The sequence below is a fragment of the Chiloscyllium plagiosum genome, unplaced genomic scaffold (assembly GCF_037043375.1).
Source record: "Chiloscyllium plagiosum isolate Xiang-an unplaced genomic scaffold, Cpla_swu_hap1 HiC_scaffold_16, whole genome shotgun sequence".
Classification (NCBI taxonomy): Eukaryota; Metazoa; Chordata; class Chondrichthyes; order Orectolobiformes; family Hemiscylliidae; genus Chiloscyllium; species Chiloscyllium plagiosum.
Window position 1 is genome coordinate 77,268,362 of NW_028270154.1, and position 13,530 is coordinate 77,281,891.

The 13,530-nt window shown below is 44.3% G+C and overlaps 1 protein-coding gene across 1 annotated transcript; it reads left to right on the plus strand.

The window, feature by feature from the left end:
* Positions 1–247: 247 nt before the first annotated feature.
* LOC122556943 (apoptosis-associated speck-like protein containing a CARD) lies at positions 248–3,866 on the plus strand. Its single transcript, XM_087995071.1, has 2 exons — positions 248–257; positions 3,063–3,866. The coding sequence occupies exons 1-2, from the start codon at positions 248–250 to the stop codon at positions 3,326–3,328; spliced, it is 276 nt and encodes a 91-aa protein (XP_087851197.1). The 3' UTR covers positions 3,329–3,866.
* Positions 3,867–13,530: the final 9,664 nt, after the last annotated feature.

Sequence of the window (13,530 nt, forward strand, 5' to 3'; positions counted from 1 at the left end):
TCATTTTCTCCATTATTACCGATAATTCTGCTCATCATTTACACTCATTACATCTTTCTAAACCTTCACCCCTCCTTCACTAGCATCCAACCATCCTTGAGTAATGTCCAGCCGAATCTTATTGCAATCTTTATCTACTTAATTACCATCACACCATGCTCCTCTATTCTCTCTCCTTCAGTGCTATCCATTTTAAATTCAATGATCTTTATTTCCTCATTCCCATTCGTGCCATTCTGGGTTCAGTATGAATGTTGGTAAGCCAATGGCAATGCCTGCTCTCCTAAGCAAGGACTTTAACATGACTCCGTGATTTAATATCTTCTGATTCCCTCTCTGCCAGGTCATTTAATAGCCAAGATCTCTCAGTTACATGATCATCGGAGCTTGGTCATATGACCCAACCTCTGTGATAATTACCCAGGAAATGGGAATCTCTGACAGGCAAATTTGCTGCTCTGTCGCACCTCCCATTCTAATTTGCTGACCCGATGACTGAGTAAATGTGAGACAGAGAATTCCTGTTCCAACTCTTGGGTAACAATACAACATGATTTCCCACCAGTCACACTGACAATCTCTGAGCACCCTCACATAACCCCCCTCCAAATATTCTCCTTTCTTAATGACTGACCCCAAACTATCCCAGACTCTGCAACTATCTCCCAGCCCAATTACTCCCCTGATTCCTGAAGAAGGGCTTATGCCCAAAACGTCTATTCTCCTGCTCCTTTAATGCTGCCTGACCTGCTGCGCTTTTCCAGCAACACATTTTTCAGCTCTTCTCCCCTGATGACCTGTCTACCCAGACTCATAGAGTCATAGAGATGTACAGCATCTGAAACAGATCCTTCAGTCCAACTCATCCATGCTGACCAGATATTCTAAATTAATCTAGTCCCATTTGCCAGCATTTGGACCATATCCCTCTCAACCCTTCCTATTCATATATCCATCCAGATGCCTTTTAAATGTTGTCACTGTCCAAGCCTCCATCACCTCCTCTGGTAGCTCGTTCCATTCATACACCACCCTCTGCATGAAAAAGTTGCCTCTTGGGTCCATTTTAAATCTTTCGCCTCTCAGCTTAGACCTATGCCCTTTAGTTTTGGACCCACCTACCCACCTGAGCACAATATCTTAGCTATTCATCTTATCCATGCCCCTCAGCCTCCGATGCTCCAGGGAAAACAGCCCCAGCCTATTCAGTCTCTCCCTGTAGCTTAAACACTCCGACCTTGGCAACATTCTTGTAAATTTTTTCTGAACCCTTTCAAGTTTCACAACATCTTTCCTGTGGCTGGGAGATCAGATTTGAACACAGTATTCTAAAAGTGGTCTTACCAATTGTCCCGCATAGCCCCAACATGACCTCCTAACTCTGATACTCAATGCACTAACCAATAAATGCAAGAATACCAAACGCCTTCTTCTCCACTAATGGCTTCATTTTCAAGGAACTACGGACCTGCACCCCAAGGTCTCTTCATTCAGCAACACTCCCCAGAACCTTACCATTAAGTGTGTAGATCCTGCCTTGATTTGCCTAATCAAAATTCAGTACCAGACATTTAGCGAAATTAAACTCCATCAGCCACTCCTTGACCCATTTGCCCACCTGATCAAGGTCCATTGTATTCTGTACCTCACCAACACCTCCCCCACAGCACAAGCCGACTGGACAACAATACCTCCTCTTCACATCTATTTATGGAGCCTGAGAATCAATACTTTTTCAGTACCACAACTTCAAAAGCTGAAGGACATGAACCCACAGGTCCTTCCATCCCTGGACACTCTTTTGATCTGTGGAATGAAATGTTTCTTGCCTCTCCTTATCACTTTTGCCAATCGCATCACCACATAGCTCTCTCGTAAATTCCATTTACCATTTGTCTGCCCATTCTGTTGGCCAGCCCATGTGTGTTGCAGTTGGACATTTTAGTGTTCCAATATCTAAGTCATTCATTTAAGAGTTAATACGTTTAAAAAAAAGCCAACGGTCCCAGCAGTGACCCTTGAGGAAAGTCATTCGGCAGTCTGACAAACTTTGCCATAACTCACCGGTTCTTCAGCCGTTTTCTTTCAGTCAGGTTGATGGTTATCATCCTTTGCCACTTTGTTGACCAACCTTTTGTACAGTACTTTGTCAAATACTGTCTTAAAATCCATATTGATGATATTCACTGCTTTCTCTTCATTAATCATCTTGGTTATGGATGTAGGATTGCTCACTGAGCTGGAAGGTTCATTTTCAGACGTTTTGTCACTATGTTAGGTAACATCTTCAGTGATCCTCTGGACGAAGCCTTGTCCAGAGGCTCACTGAGGATGTTACTAGCATGGTGATGAAATGCCTGAAAATGAACCTTGCAGCTCAGTGAGCAATCCTACATCCAGAACCTCAACCTGAGCTACAAATCTTCTCAAATCTCACTATCATCTTGGCCACTTCATTAAAATATTCAATATTAATCAAGCCTTTATCAATCAGGGTCTCCTGATTTAATTCAAACCTCTCTGAGTGCCTGTTCATTGTGTTTTTCCCTGCCTGTTGTTTCCAAAACCTTCTCCACCCATTGATGCTAAATTAACTTATTTTTAAGCTAAACATGTCCTTACTGAACATTGCATAATTTCAAGCAGATAAACCGGCCGTCATTCTGCTGACGTTGTGGGGATCAGGCTGAGGAATGGATATTTGGCCATGAACTTTAAGCTACAAGTGAAGTGGGCAATAAATCAGGACCAGGAGAAAGTGAGGACTGCAGATGCTGGAGATCAGAGTCAAAAGGTGTGGTGTTAGAAAAGCACAACTGGTCAGGCAGCATCCGAGGAGCAGGCGAGTCGACGTTTCAAGCATAAGCTCTTCATCAGGATTGTGATGAAGGGCTTATGCTCAAAATGTCGACTTTCCTGCTCCTCGGATGCTGCCTGACCGGCTGTGCTTTTCTAGCACCACACTTCTTGACCAAGAAGTGAGGACCTTCAGGAAAGAAGAGAGAGAGATGAGCATCATTTTTCTCTTGCTCACGATGTGGCATTTGTCCCTTTCTCTCCAGATGTAAGACCACCAAGACATTTCATTGAGGAACATCGCTGTGACCTAGTGGGAAGGACTTCCCTTATCAAACCTCTCTCTAACATCCTGAGGCGAGCTGAGGTCCTCAACCTAGATGAATATGAGATAATCCGAGCTGGGGAAACCCGAGCTGAGCAGGCCAGACATTTACTGGACGCTGTCATCTGCAAAGGAAGGAGAGCTATGGATGTCTTTCAAGAGGCTTTGAGGCAACAGAACCCCTCTATTATGCGAGAACTTCATTGATAAATAACTTTTGAAGGAAAAAGCAGGATAATGTTTAATACTGAAATGTGTGAGCTGTATTGTAAATAGAAGAAAGAAAAGAAAGACTTGCATTCACAGAAGGTTGTTCAGACCTCAGGACTCCTCAAAACCCTTTTCAACTTATGAGGAACTTTCATGAAGTAGAGTCCCTCTTGTAGGACAGGAGAGCGAGCAAGGGTTGGAGTCCTGAGGGGGAGCAGAGTGAGCCCAGGCTCGTCAAAGGGATGCTTCCTGGGTGGAGGCCAGCATTTGGAGGCAGCGTGGACTCGTGTTCTGAAGCCCAGTGGGCATAGACTCCGTGAAAAAGGAATGTAATTTGAGTACTTTAAAGATATTCTTTATTCTCATTCTGGACTTTTTAAACTCTGTATTCCCACATTAGTCTATTTTATTTTACTATTTTAATTCTGTAACAACACTTAAAATATCTGTACCTAGGTATCCTGTACCTAAGATAGCACCAAGAGGTGACTTTACAAACTTGTCACTGCACGAGACAATAAAGGCTGTTCCATTCTCTCCTACAATATCCTATTCCAAATGCAGCAATCAATTTACACACAGTGACATCTCAAACCAACAATTTAATCATGACCAGATAATCTGTTGGAGGGGTAATAAATATCAGTGATCAAAGTTTGTGCGAAGATTTGTAGCTCGGGTGCTCGTTGTTGTGGTTCTGTTCGCCGAGCTGGAAGTTTTTGTTGCAAACGTTTCATCCCCTGGCTAGGCGACATCATCAGTGCTTGGGAGCCTCCTGCAAAGCGCTTCTTTGATGTTTCCTCCAGTGTTTATAGTGGTCTGTCCCTGCCGCTTCCGGTTGTCAGTTTCAGCTGTCCACTGTAGTGGTTGGTATATTGGGTGCAGGTCGATGTGTTTGTTGATGGAGTTTGTGGATGAATGCCATGCCTCTAGGAATTCCCTGGCTGTTCTCTGTCTGGCTTGCCCTATGGTAGTAGTGTTGTCCCAGTCGAATTCATGTTGCTTGTTGTCTGCGTGTGTGGCTACTAAGGATAGCTGGTCGTGTCGTTTCGTGGCTAGTTGATGTTCATGTATGCGGATTGTTAGCTGTCTTCCTGTTTGTCCTATATAGTGTTTTGTGCAGTCCTTGCATGGTATTTTGTACACTACATTAGTTTTGCTCATGTTGGGTATCGGGTCCTTCGTTCTGGTGAGTTGTTGTCTGAGCGTGGCTGTTGGTTTGTGTGCCGTTATGAGTCCTAGGGGTCGCAGTAGTCTGGCTGTCAGTTCTGGGATGCTCCTGATGTATGGTAGTGTGGCTAGTCCTTTTGGTTGTGGTATGTCCTCGTTCCGTGGTCTTTCTCTTAGGCATCTGTTGATGAAATATCAGTGAGGCTGCCAGGGACATTTCTCTTAGCCTTCAGTAGCTTTGTGGAATAGTATATGACAATTTGAGAGGACAGGCAGAATTTAATACCTCAACTTAACCCCAGCATCTCTAATGGTGCAGCACTCTTAGAAACACACTGGATTATGTGCTCAAGCCCATGTATTCAGGGTTTAAACCTTAAGGTTAAGAGAGTGCTATCAACTAAGACATGGATTAATGTTTGGAAAGAGGTTTCACAGAACAATGTGATAAATATCAATAGAACCAGCCAGTTTATTGCTGGCTGTGTTCTTGTATTTGTCGAAGGAATTATCAAATCACAAGTCGATTTTCCAAAGCAATGTTACATTAAGTCTAGTCCAGGATCTGGAATCCCCCTGTAAAAGGTTCTGAGGGATCTGCTGCCAATACAGCCTCCTGTTGTTTGGGAAGTGGGCTGGAAATGGTACAGTGCCAAATGGCACTGGACCCATCCCTGTCCACTATGAGTGCAGTCCATGTATCTGGACACTCCCTCACCATGCCCTCACAGTGTATGACTCCCCAATTCTTTTTCAAGCTGAAGTTGAGCTGTGTTTCCTGCTATGTGTTAGTCTTTAAGGTCACCTACTGTACAAGCTTTGTGCTCGGCCTTTAACTGCAATGGTGCCCATGCGCACCAGGTATCGATGGGTTTACAGGTTGAGTGGGTAGCAGTGTTAGCACCGCAGAAACTGACTCCAAACTCAAAGCTGATACTGAGGGAGGGCTGCTGCCAGAGCTGGTGTATCTTCTAATGATACTGGTTTAAGGAGAAAATGTTAGCCAGGATACTGAGGAGATTGTTCTAACTCCTCTGTGGAGTATTTCTACTGATTAGATTGTAAACAAACGCAAAGGCAGATTTGCAAAGAAGGCTTTGCCAGAGCATGGAACGTCTCAAAGCCCTTTACAGCGAATTACACACTTTTCTCAAACAGTGGAGGTAAAATGTTGTCTGGCACTGTTTCAGAAAAGAGAAGGAAAGCTCTCTGTAGGGACCTGTTCAGTATTTAATTCTGAACCAATACCACAGAAAGAGAAAAAAACCACCTGGTTGGTGTTGCATTTTTGTTTTTGGTACTTGGTGTGCGCCAATTTACTGCCTCATTTCTGCCATTCCTCAGCAGCTCCAGTTCATGGACTGTCTGAGGATGCTCCAATGAGCTGAGCCAAACAGCTCAAACAATGATGCTGTCACTTTAACAAGGTTATTTTGCCCTTGGGCTTTTTCAAGAGCTGTCGTGAGGGAGATGTGCCGAAAAGTTGAGGAAGAAGCTAGTTTAACCATGGCAGGGGAGAGGCCAGTTCTCTCAGTTAAGGGTTTTCCTAGTTTGTTTGAGCTGTTGCAGCCACAAGATGTGAGAGTCCAGGGGAGTTGTCATTTTTAGTAAAGAACTCCTCTGACCTTCTTCTGAAATCTCTTTGTATGTTGTTCCATGTTGCCTGTAAGAATCTGTGTTTGAATTTACCTTTCTGCGAAGGGGTGTGTTTAGGGGATGTTGCTGGATCGGAACAGTTAATTGGTAATTCTGTTTTCTTTTGTTCGTGTTTCAACTGCGGTGTTTAAATAAAGTCTGTTTTGCTTAAAGCCGAGTGGTTTGACCGGCTACATCACACCTGGAATATCCATTTCTCCTCTGCCTTTAAAATAAGAAAACATTAAGGTCTAGGCTACCTTCTTAAAATATTTTGAGGGCGTCTGGCCTGGTCCATAACAAGTTACAAAACGTAACCCTAGGTTTGCGTAGAACTTCGATAGATTACCCGGCATTCCTGTGCGGGTTTATTGTACCCATGGTGGTTTCTGCCTATTTCCACGATTCCTGACACCCCTCCCCCGTGGAAGCACAATGAGGGATGAGGACCCCGCAATCTCCTGCGCACCCAAGATTGGTTTAAATGTCACTGTAGTAATAGATTCACTGCCACTAGGTGTCAGTGAGGGTGCTCGATTACAAACCAACATCTGGACAGCAGTCACCTCCATTGTAACTGTGGATTCACATTAGTCAATAGCCCCGCTCCATCATTAACCTTTGCTAAAGTGACTGTATCAGCTAGTTCTTAGCTCTGGGAGCTAAACAGATCAAAGGAAGAACACAGGAACAGGGTATTCAGTTGGATGATCAGCTCCAAGGAGAAAGCTCAAAGGGCTGAATGGCCTATTGCTGTTTCTAATTTCTATGTTGAGTGAGGGCTTCATCAGCTGTGGGTCAGAGGTAGCCTTCATGCCTGAGGGACTTTGTTGTGGATTCACTCCAGACACACAAACTTGTAATGCAGGTGAAGAATTGGGTGTCACACTGAGGGAAAGCTGTACTGCCAGAGGAGCTGCCTATTCCAGTGAAACATTAAACCAAGCTCCTGTCTGCCTTTTTGAGCGGGTGTGAAGATTTCCACGCCTACACTGAAATGGGTGAAGCCATTCAATCTCTCAAATCTAATCCAATTAGATTACGGTTTATTTGTACCTTAACTCTGTTGCAGAGTGACCGATTGCAGGGACCACTTTTCCACAAGGTGGGGCGCAGGGCATTTGGGGAGGGAGGGGTGTAATTGGGAGCGGGGGGGGGGCAGTCAGACTTGACCCTGGAATAGCTATTGCTGTTGACTTAACCCAACCCCCTTGTCGAACTCACTCTCCACCTGGGGTCAGGTGTGAAAGTGCCCCCATCAGCTGGATTATCACTGTCCAGTCCCAACTACCTGCTAAAACGTAACAGCTCCCAGGACAGAGTGTCAGCCAGTGCCCCCTCCTCACTGTGTGAGATCAGGAAAATAAAATTGTTTTTGTGTACCTGACAAAAGCCTAGGTTTAATCTTTGGTAATGCCCCCACCTTGCTCTTTCAGACTCCATTTGGAATATTATAAACAGTTTTAGGCAAAACTGAGGAAGGAAGTGCTGGCCTTGGGCAGAATACAGAGGAGGTTCACAAGAATAATCGTGGGGTGAGGGGCACGTCATATGAGGAGCGGTTGAGGACTCTCGATCTGTATTCAATGGAGTTTAGAAGGAGGAGAGCCGATCTGATTAAAACTTACAGAATACTGAGAGGCCCTGATAGAGTGGACATGGAGAAGATGTTTCCACTCATGAGAGAGACTAGGATCTGAGGGCACAGCCTCTGAGTGAAGGCATGACGCTTTAGCACTAAGAGGAAGGGGAATTACTTCAGCCAGAAGGTGATGAATCTGTGGAATACATTGCCTCAGAGGGCATTGAGTCGATATGAAACAGAAATTGATTGGTAAGCGGATCAAGGGTTATGGGGAGAAAGCAGGAGAATGGGGTTGAGAAACATATCAGTCATGATTGAATACTAGAGCAGACTTGATGGGCTGAAGGGCCTGATTCCGCTCCTAGATTTATAGTCTAATGGGGGATTTTATGTTCTAGACTCTCCCAACAGTAGAAATGATTTCTCTCAAACAATTCCATCAAGTCCTTTAAACATCTGAAACATTGTAACTAGATCATTGCTTAATCTGTGTCTAAAGGAATTCAAACCAAGTCTACACAATCTTTGTCCTCATATTTTAACTCCGAGACTGTCATTATTATTCTGACAAACCCTCTCAAAGGCTGATACACCTTTCCTCTGTTGCAATTTCTAAACTGAATGTACAACTCCAGATGGGGTTGTGCTAGAACTTTGTAGAATTGTAACTTATTTGACAGTCATTCAAGATGTCACTTGGCTGTCCAGAGCTTGAGTATGGTTGAGAATAGACTAATTTTATCAAAGCTTTAGGTCTTGCACTCATCAGGACAAGATTATCAATTCAAGGGGAAAACCAACATTTAGACTGTTTGAAAGCTAATTTGTTGGCAAGTGCACTCTGCTTGGTGGAAGTGTTGCCATGGAGATTAATGATAATTGACAGCCATTTGCTCGTTCATTTCTCAGGGGAATGACCTGGCCAATCAGAGTCAACCTGCCAGGTTTAAAATTTAAACAAGCCTGGTAGTTAACTGTCAATCATCTGGAGGGAGATGGGGGTGGGGTAGTGGTGACACCATTGGGAGGATTTGAAAACAAGGGTGTGAATTTTAAAAATGAGACCTTGACAGTTTGAGAGACATTGTAGGTCAAGAGACACTAACCCCTTTCCCAATCAGATTCCCTGTTCTTCGGAGAAACCATCTATTTTTCATTTAATTGATTCTGTGAAATCAGGCAGGTTATCCAATGCACAGATTAATCCACCAGATTATCTCCCAATCACAGAAGACAAAACTTTACCATTGCAATTCAAAGTTGGATCTCCCATGTGGAAGGTAAATGTTTTAGCTACTGAATATTCCAGCAGAGGGAGTGAAAGAGCCACTCATCTTGTATGTTATTTGTGTTGTCTATCTCTCAGGGAGAAAGTGAGGACTGCAGATGCTGGAGATCGGAGCTGAAAATGTGTTGCTGGAAAAGCGCTCAGGGAGCCTACCTTTAACGTTATTGATGTTCAGTGCAAATATTCAAATAAACTTTCTGTTCAGATCATTTCCTTTACTTGCTTGTGCATAGATATGAAATAATTTACTTTAAACAGGCTTGATTTGTATGAAACCATAAAGCATTAAAGCAAATATCTCCTGCAGTATCTCCACAAATAGTTGACAAACTCCCATGAGGAGTTAAATTAGGGCAAGAAAAAAGCAGGGTCCAACTGTACAGCAAGTTGTAACTGACAGCTTGACTGATCCTGACAACTGTTTTCAGCTAAATCCTGCTTTCTCCTGAGCATTATTTAGTTGCTATTTTCAGTGGTTTTACATTTTCATTATTTTTCTTGTGACATTGTTTGTAGATAAAAAGAATTTGCTTCCTGCCTCCCTGTTTCAACTGCCCCTTTGAGTGCTTCTAAATCTATTATTTTGTGATGTCTTACTTTCCATCTTCAATTTTTTCTGTCTCCCGCTTTCCAACCTTTATAGTTCTTTAATTTGTTCACTGACGATGGAGGTGAGATAAAACCTTCTGGAAAGAGCTTGCTGGACAATGTTATATAAGACGATTAGGACCTGAAAGGGTTAACTGACACCCTGAGTAAGGTCTTTCCATCAGCAAACAAAGGACATTTCCTGGGAGGTGCTAAGCAGTCTCAAGAGTGTGCGGTATTAGTTCTTCAGTGTGCACTCTGTTAGCCCAGACTCAATCTGAGGCTTTCACTGTGGAGAAGGGGGTCAAGCAGGGCTCATTATTGTACCCACCCTTCTCACCACCTTCATTGCCGCCATCACCCATCTCTCTGGCCAAAACCTGCCCAAAGGAATTCAAATCGTTTGGCATTTAGATGGTTCCACCTTTAATAGGTTAAAGGGCAAGGTCTCTACCATCTCCATCTTGGAGCTTCAATATGTTGATGATAACGCCATTGCAGCACAGTCTGTGGAAGATCTGTAGTGCATCTTGGATGGCTTTTCTGAGGCATATAAGTTCCTAGGCCTTACCCTTAACAGGCAGCGGGAGGTATAAATGGAGTCAATCAATGGAAGGCTGGTTTGCGTGATGGATTGGACTGTGTTCATGACTCCCCATAGTTTCTTGGGAAGAACAGTTCACAAGCCACACTGTGATGCATCCAGATATGCTGAGCTTTATGGTGTGTTCTTAAAATTGGTTAGAGTTCTTGTGGACATGCTGAATTTCTTTACCTCCAGCATTGCTGTGCTTTCTTTACTGTTGCATCGACATGGGTGGACCAGGACAGATTGTTAGTGATTATCATTCCCAGGAACTTGACGCTGTCAACCATTTCCGCCTCAGCACCATTGATACAGACAGGGGCGTGCTCTCCACTCTGCTTCCTGACATCAATGACCAGCTGCTTCATTTTGCTGACATTGTTGGAGAGACTGTTGTCTTTACACATGCCACGAAGCAATTATTCTCTTTCCTGTATTCCGTCTCATCATCGTTCGAGATCTGTCCTGCTACAGTGGTGTCGTCAACAAATTTGTAAATGGAATCGGAGTGGAATTTGGCTGCACAGTCACGCAATTGACTGACTGGAGTCCCCCTTCACTAAGGACTGCTCCCCTTTGACTTTCACACATGGCCATTTTCTTGAAGCATGTGCAGTTTGTTTGTCAGTAAAACTGCTGGAACATATTGCAGGTCTGATGTTGACATAACATGCCCAAACTCTACGTGACTGATAAATTGACTGTTCAGTGCTCTCCACTGTCACAAACTGCCTGCCTATCCCACTGCACTAAAAAGCAACGTCTGACAGAAGTCCACATCACCATAAGACATAGGAACAGAAATAGGCCATTCAGCCCATCAAGTCTCCTCTACCATTCAAACAGATCATGGCTAATCTGACGATTCTCATCTTCACTTTCCTGACTTTTCCCCACAACCTTTGAATCTCCTTCTGATTGAAACTATATTTATCTCAGCCTTGAATATTATATTCCACCTGCCAAGTTTTTGACCACTCTATATCTCTCTGTAGGCTTTTTGTGTCATCCTCGCTATTTGCTTTCCCTTATTGTGTCATCTGCAAACTTGACAATAGTGCATTCACTTTCCTCATCCAAGTTATTGCTATATGTTGTAAATAATTGTGGCCACAGCACTGTTTTCTGTGGCACACCACCAGTTACAGATTATCATCCTGAAAATGTCCTCTCCATCTCAACTTTCAGTCTATTAGTTAGCCAATTCTCTATCCATGCGAATACACTACCTCCAATATCACGGGCTAATGTGAAGAAGCCTAATGTGCAGTATCTTATCATGCATCTTCTGAAAATCCAAATATATTACATCTACTTCTTACCTTTTATCTATCACGCTTGTTACTTCCTCAAAGAATTCTAGTAAATTTGACAGGCATGACCTCTCTTTCATGACGCCATCATGACTCTACTTGACCATAAGTATTTCTAAATGCTCTGCTATTACATCTTTTATAATGGATGCTAACGTTTTCCCAATATCAGACGTGAAGCTAACTGGTCTACAAGTACCTTTCTTTTGTCCCTTCCCCTTTTTAAACAACGGGAATCACGACTGGGTCACAGGGAACAGGACTAGGTCACGGAAATCAGGACTTGGTCACGGGGATCAGGACTGGGTCACAGGGATCAGGAATTGATCACAGGGATCAGGGCTGGGTCACAGGGATCAGGACTGGGTCACGGGAATAAGGACTAGGTAATGGGAATCAGGACTGGGTCACGGGAATCTGGACTGGGTCACAGGGATCAAGACATGGTCATGGGAACCAGGACTAGGTCGCGGGAATCAGGACTAGGTCACAGGTATCAGGACTGGGTCACGGGGATCAGGACTGGGACACAGGGATCAGGACTGGGACACAGGGATCAGGACTGGGTCACAGGGATCAGGACTGGTCATTCCCCTGAAAAACGTGTATACCATTTTGGATACATGTTGAGGGGGATGACTTGCCGGGGTATGCAGTGTGGCCCAGGTCTCTGGCACAGAGCCTGTCCCTGTTGCACAGAAGGGAAGGAGGGAAAGGAGGAGAGTGTTAGTCTTTGGGGACTCAATAGTTAGAGGCTCAGATAGGTTTGTTGGGAACGATCGAGACTCACGGTTGGTGTGTTGCCTTCCAGGTGCCAGGGTCCGTGATGTCTCGGATTGTTTCTTTGGGGTCCTGAAGGGAGAGGGTGACCAGCCTCAAGTCGTTGTCCTTGTAGGTACCAATGACATAGGTAGAAAGAGGGATAGGGATGTAAGGCAGGATTTCAGGGAGCTTGGGTGGAAGCTGAGAGCTAGAACAAACAGAGTTGTTATCTCTGGTTTATTACCCGTGCCACGTGATAGCGAGGCAAGGAATAGGGAGAGATATCAGCTGAACACGTGGCTGCAAGGATGGTACAGGAGGGAGGGTTTCAGGTTTTTGGATAATTGGGGCTCATTCTGGGGAAGGTGGGACCTGTACAAACAGGACGGTCTTCACTTGAACCAGAGGGGTACTAATATCCTGGGTGGGACATTTGCTGGTGCTATTTGGGTGGGTTTAAACTAGCTCAGCAGGGGGATGGGAACTGGAGGTGTAGTTGCAGTGCACAGGAGGATGAGAGTAGGGAGGACAGGACAGGATTTCAGGGTCACAGGCATGTGCTGGCAGACAGCAAAGTGGTTTGAAGTGTGTCTACTTCAATGCCAGAAGTATCCGAAATAAGGTAGGTGAGCTTGCAGCATGGATAGGTACCTGGGATTTCAATGTTGTGGCCATTTCAGAGACTTGGATAGAGCAGGGTGAGAATGGATGTTGCAGGTTCCAGGGTTTAGATCTTTCATTAAAAACAGGCAGTAAAAGATGGGGAGGTGTGGCCTTGTTAGTCAAAGATAGTATAACGGTGGCTGAGAGAATGTTTGATGAGGACTCGTCTACTGAGGTAGTGTGGGCTGAGGTTAAAAACAGGAGAGGAGAAGTCATATTGCTTGGAGTTTTTTATAGGCCTCCGCAGAGTTCCAGGGAGGTGGATGAGAGGATTAGTAAAATTATTCTGAGTAGGAGTGAAAGGAACAGGGTAATCATTATGGGGGACTTTAACTTCCCCAACATTGACTGGAAATGTTACAGCTCTAGTACGTTGGATGGATCAGTTTTTGCCCAATGTGTACAGGAGGGTTTCCTGACACAGTATGTCAAAGGGCCGACAAGAGAGGAGGCCACACTGGATCTGGTGCTTGGTAATGAACCAGACCAGGTGTTTGATTTAGTTGTAGGTGAGCACTTTGGACAGAGTGACCATAAGTTAGTTATGTTTAGTTTAGCGATGGAAAGGGGTAGGTACATGCCACAGGTTAACAGTTGTCGATAGGGCAA